At 29.6% G+C, this 6,282-nt stretch overlaps 1 protein-coding gene across 1 annotated transcript; it reads left to right on the top strand.

Annotated features, from left to right (window-relative positions):
• Positions 1–2,030: 2,030 nt before the first annotated feature.
• Positions 2,031–2,933, top strand: LOC139855266 (uncharacterized mitochondrial protein AtMg00810-like). Its single transcript, XM_071844502.1, has one exon. The coding sequence runs from the start codon at positions 2,031–2,033 to the stop codon at positions 2,931–2,933; it is 903 nt and encodes a 300-aa protein (XP_071700603.1).
• Positions 2,934–6,282: the final 3,349 nt, after the last annotated feature.

Raw genomic sequence — 6,282 nt, 5'->3', positions numbered from 1 at the left:
CAAGTAAGATTTCCACTCGAAATAAGATTGTTATAGTTATAGAAATTGAATTAAAGTTTGAATATGATTATTACCTTTTATTAGAAAGATAACCTACTGTAAGTAACAAAGGTTTCTTGATCTTGGATGATTACTTGGAATGGATTTAGAAAATTTGGAAGTAAACTTGCAATCTTGGAAGTATTCTTGATTTTATGAAACTAGAACTTTTGGAATTTATGAAGAACACTTAGAACTTGAAGATAGAACTTGAGAGAGATCAATTAGATGAAGAAAATTGAAGAATGAAAGTGTTTGTAGGTGTTTTTGGTCGTTGGTGTATGGATTAGATATAAAGGATATGTAATTTTGTTTTCATGTAAATAAGTCATGAATGATTACTCATATTTTTGTAATTTTATGAGATATTTCATGTTAGTTGCCAAATGATGGTTCCCACATGTGTTAGGTGACTCACATGGGCTGCTAAGAGCTGATCATTGGAGTGTATATACCAATAGTACATACATCTAAAAGCGGTGTATTGTACGAGTACGAATACGGGTGTATACGAGTAAAATTGTTGATGAAACTGAACGAGGATGTAATTGTAAGCATTTTTGTTAAGTAGAAGTATTTTGATAAGTGTCTTGAAGTCTTTCAAAAGTGTATGAATACATATTATAACACTACATGTATATACATTTTAACTGAGTCGTTAAGTCATCGTTAGTCGTTACATGTAAGTGTTGTTTTGAAACCTTTAGGTTAACGATCTTGTTAAGTGTTGTTAACCCAATGTTTATAATATCAAATGAGATTTTAAATTATTATATTATCATGATATTATGATGTATAAATATCTCTTAATATGATATATATACATTAAATGTCGTTACAACGATAATCGTTACATATATGTCTCGTTTCAAAATCATTAAGTTAGTAGTCTTGTTTTTACATATGTAGTTCATTGTTAATATACTTAATGATATGTTTACTTATCATAATATCATGTTAACTATATATATATCCATATATATGTCATCATATAGTTTTTACAAGTTTTAACGTTCGTGAATCACCGGTCAACTTGGGTGGTCAATTGTCTATATGAAACCTATTTCAATTAATCACGTCTTAACAAGTTTGATTGCTTAACATGTTGGAAACACTTAATCATGTAAATAACAATTTCATTTAATATATATATATAAACATGGAAAAGTTCGGGTCACTACATCTTCCAGAAACACTATTTTTCCTAAGAAATTTGATGATTTTGTTGTTGATGAAAAAGTCAAATATGGAATTGAAAGAGTTGTTAATTACAGTAATCTTAATTCAAACAATTATTCTTTCATTTCTAATCCTAATAAAACCATTGAACCAAAAAGTTATCAACAAGCTTGTCTTGATCCTAATTGGATTGAAGCTATGAATCTTGAAATTGAAGCTTTAAACAGAAATAACACTTGGATAATTACTGATTTACCCTTTAACAGAAAACCCATCGGTTCCAAATGGGTTTTCAGAATCAAATATAAAGCTAATGGAGAAATTGAAAGATACAAAGCTATACTTCTTGCTAAATGTTACAGTCAAAAAGAACATATTGATTATGAAGAAACCGTTAGTCCTGTTGTAAAGCATGTTACTGTTAGATATTTCATTACTTTGGCTGTTCAAAATAATTGGCCATTGTATCAACTTGACATCAATAATGCTTTCTTATATGATGATTTAAAAGAAGAGATTTATATGAATATACCTGAAGGATATTATACTGAAGCTGCAAACACTAATAAAGTGTGTAAATTAACAAAATCCTTATATGGCCTAAAACAGGCTCCAAGACAATGGAATGAAAAACTTAATGCTGCTCTTATTGAAAGTGGTTTTGTTCAAAGCAAGTCTGATTATTCTTTGTATGTTAAAAATTCTGATGATGTTTTCATAGCTTTGTTAGTTTATGTTGATGATATTGTTATTACAGGAAATAGTGAAATTGAGATAAAAAAAAATTCAAAGCTTTTCTGCAAACAGAGTTTATGATAAAAGATTTGGGTAAACTTAAATATTTTCTAGGAATTGAAATTCTTAATCAAAATGATGGAATTTGTCTTTCTCAAATAAAATATTGTCTTGAATTGCTTAATGATTATGGTTTGTTGGGAAGTAAACCTATTGGTACACCAATTGAATGCAATGTTAATATTAATAGTGAACCAAGTGAAAAGGATAGTCTACTTACTAATGTGACTGAATATCAAAAGCTTGTTGGTAGACTAATTTACTTAACTTTGACCAGACCTGATATTTCATTTGATGTTCAAGTTTTAAGTCAATATATGCATGCTCCTTTAAAGTCTCATCTTAATCTTGCTTTTAGAACTTTGAGCTATCTTAAAAATGCTCCAGGTAGAGGTATCAATTTAGTAAAAGGTAATAACTTCTCTTTACATGCATTCTGTGATTCTGATTGGGCTAAATGCAAATTAAACAGAAAGTCTGTAACTGGTTACCTGGTATATTTCTGCAATTCCCTTGTTTCTTGGAAAAGTAAAAAACAAACCACAGTTGCTAGGTCATCTGCAGAAGCAGAATATAGAGCCATGGCAACTGTTTCTTGTGAAGTTATTTGGATTAAAAATCTTTTGTTAGATTTGAACATTAAAGTGCCTCTTCCTGTACAAATTATCTGTGATAATAGCTCTGTTATTCAAATTTCTGCTAACCCTGTATTTCATGAGAAAACAAAACATTTTGATATTGATTTACATTACTTAAGAGAAAAAATTTGTACAAGAATTGTTAAGGTGTCTAAAATATCTTCATTTGAAAATTTAAGTGATATTCTAACCAAAGGGCTTACTATAAAACATCATAATTATTTGGTTGAAAGATTGGGGCTTTCAGACTTGTTCCAAACTAAGCTTGAGGGGGCATGTTGAAAATGTTATACATTTTTTAACAAGCTTAGTTTGTTTCTATTTTACATTCATAGTTGTCTTACTTGTTGTTGCAAGTATGTGCAGGTACTACCTGTGTGATTTCTTAAAGCTGAAGGACTTGTTTTGGCTAATTGTGGAAGTAGAGTTCTGGTGGGCTTGAGCTTTTGATATATTATGCTAATGGACTATGCAAAGGAAGCTTATTGGACTTATGCAAGGAATGAAGCCCAAAGCCTATTAATTTATGTGTAGTATAAAAGGATTTTCTTAATCCTTTTATCATTTAACTTATTCACATTATTTTCTTCTGCAAGTTTTTTCTCTCGATTACCATTCTAGGGTTTTCATCTTTTTCATCTTAATACACATCATCTTGATGTGCCGTTTGTTTTTCTGGTGATTGATTCTGTTTAAGATCAATTGTGGTGTGATTCTCTGTAATAGTTTGAAGTATTTTCTATTCTCATCTTTAGTGTTCTATCAAACGGTTGTGTAATTTTGGCTATAAGTGAATCTTGATTGCTGAGATTGAAGTTTTCTTGTGTTACTTGGTTATTTTTTACAAAAAAAAAAAAAAAAAAAAAAAAAAAAATTATTTTATAAAAAAAAATGGGTAAACCTTTGATATATAAACTCATCAGAATGTAAATCTAATAAAAGACTCATTTATAAACTCATTTTAGTTTTAATTTTATATTTATATTCTATTCTATTCTTCTTTAAAGTAAGAGTAGAAGTAGATTTTTCTCTAGAAAACTAGTGAATATGAAAACATGTATTTTTGTCAAAATGAATAGTCAACTAATAAGAAAATTAGAAGCGAGACCAAGCAACAGTTGGTAAAAGAATGTCAATAGGATTTAATGTTCAGGTTCAACATAATTTGGCAGATTTATAGTTTACTAAATAAACAGATAATATTGTTGCTGTTGGTATAGAAAGAGAATTTTTTCTCGTTTTCTCTTTATAGAAGACATCGAGTGTGGAGCAAGTGCCAAGTGGTCTAATTCTCCGAAAATTTGTTAGATGGATTATATAGATCAGCCCAAGTTTGATTGTGGGCTTGGTCCATTAGGGTTATTCTAAGGTTTGTGTCTTTGTGATCCCTATATATATCGTATGAATAATAAAGCAATAAAATAATAGAACCCGTGAATATTGCTTTATTATTCATACGATATATATAGGGATCACAAAGACACAAACTTTAGAATAACCCTAATGGACCAAGTCCACAATCAAACTTAGGTCGATCTATATAATCCATCTAACAAAATTAACTACATCATATCGAAAATAGACTCATCTAGCTCTCCTCGAGGCTACATTAGTTTTTTCTTCATTGCTCCCCCACATAATTTAACGGATCGTGACCATCTATATAATATAAATAAAATACATTTGAGTTAGTTAAAATCTCAACGCAATACTTGAACAATTATTTTGTCCCGGTTGTTGTCTTTTCTATTTTTACTAAACCAATTGGGGCACTTCATTAATAAAATAATATGAAACTACTGAGTCCAACAAAACAAAAATCTACAAGAGCGGGTGTCGACTCATTTTTCATTAACGAAATGGTTGATGCTCTTGGTCTTGATCGTATCTTCAAGATGGTTTCCTTTCGGAGTTGATTGCAAAAGCTAATCGTGTGGTGTGGCTTGGTGATAAGTTACCGATTGTTAATGATCTCGATGCTAGAGCTGGTGATTTTGATGGTCAATTCCAGGGTGCATTTCTAATAGGTTAGAGTTATATATCAATCACTATAATTTATTTTTAAAGCTATTAGTGCCCAAGGTCTTGATGTTCCTCAAACCGTTATAGTTGCAAATGATTCTCCTTTTGAAGCTATGCACGTTCCCTCAAAATTGATTGGTGTGTTTGAGGCCGATCATTCTGTCATGGAATCGGATTCAGTGCTCGTTGCTCGTTGGTCATGATGTGTTGTAATGGATCGTCGGTATGTTTTGGATTAGGGTGTGCGCAACCCATCTGTTGCTTTGGATCGAAAGGGATGAATCCAGGATAACTTGATGTCGAAACCTCTTTATAGAGATATGCTAGTTGGGAGCATTTCTAGTATACAAGTACAAAATATTTCAAATATTGCAATAGTGATGCGGGTGAAATGGGCAATGTAACTAGCAACACAACCAGCACAAGCTCAACATCTGTTACACCTGAATCTGGTTAAGCAATGGTTGTGTTGTCATCTCTTTCGTATTATCTAAGTGTTTTTGAAGCTGGTTCAAGAGGCTCATGGTTTACCCTACTTCACTCCTTAAACTGAAGTAGTTAAGTTCATGAATAAAGTTTTTGATATATGAAGGCAAGCCAGCAAATAAGAAGAATCAGCAAACCGAACCAGCAAACGCACTTTAGTTCAACCATCAAATTGACTTTAGTTCAACCAGCGAAGTTATAACAACCCTCACCTTTCGACTTCTGAAATTACTAAAATACCCCTAGGTTTTTCTCCATGACTATATGTATTAATTAATTAGGGTTGTTATATATACGATTTAATGAACGTTGACCGAATAGTGATTTTTAGTCAACAACGTACGCTTAAATAAATAATATAATTATTATAAACAAGGTTATATTATATAAATTTATATAATGTAACACTTTTTCTTATTAATTTAAATATATAACTTATATTACTTTTGTTATATAATTAATGTATTATATAATTAACTATATAATAAATACAAGTTATATATATAAAATAAATGTAATTTAGGAAACTAATAAAAACTATAAGTAATAATTGTAATTAAATTAAAATCATAATTATTGATTATATATATTACCGAAATTACTATATTTTTATATAAATTCGTATTTATTAATTAAGTAAAAATAAAAATAATTTGATAAAAAGTTTTTGAAATATATAAATCTATAATCTGTCAAAAAAATAAAAAAAAATAAAATAAAAATAATAATATATATATAAAGGATATAGACTAAACAAATACATCCTGATGTTGACTAAAAATAAAAAAAAAAAAAAAATAAAAATCATAAACTAGTTCATCCTCTTATTGACTTAAGCTCCATCTTGTGTCCTATAAAAAGAGATCCAAACTAGTTCATTCTTGCACACACTTAACTCACTTCCTCTCTAAAAATATTGAAGAACTCTTGAGGTAATCTTTCCTTTTCATTTTTTTTTTTTGGGTAATGGGTTTTACCCGGCGAATCTTTATTAAAAAGAATAAAGAATGTTTACAGTGAAAGACCAAAAACAACCAAGCTAAACAAAAACTATGAACTAGCCACCCGAGCTAACGCTCATGTACAAAACAACTAAGAAAATAAATTAGGAAATCTTCCAATC

Source organism: Rutidosis leptorrhynchoides, chromosome 6 (genome assembly GCF_046630445.1).
Source record: "Rutidosis leptorrhynchoides isolate AG116_Rl617_1_P2 chromosome 6, CSIRO_AGI_Rlap_v1, whole genome shotgun sequence".
NCBI classification, from domain to species: Eukaryota; Viridiplantae; Streptophyta; class Magnoliopsida; order Asterales; family Asteraceae; genus Rutidosis; species Rutidosis leptorrhynchoides.
This window is presented reverse-complemented; position numbering and strand designations above follow the sequence as displayed.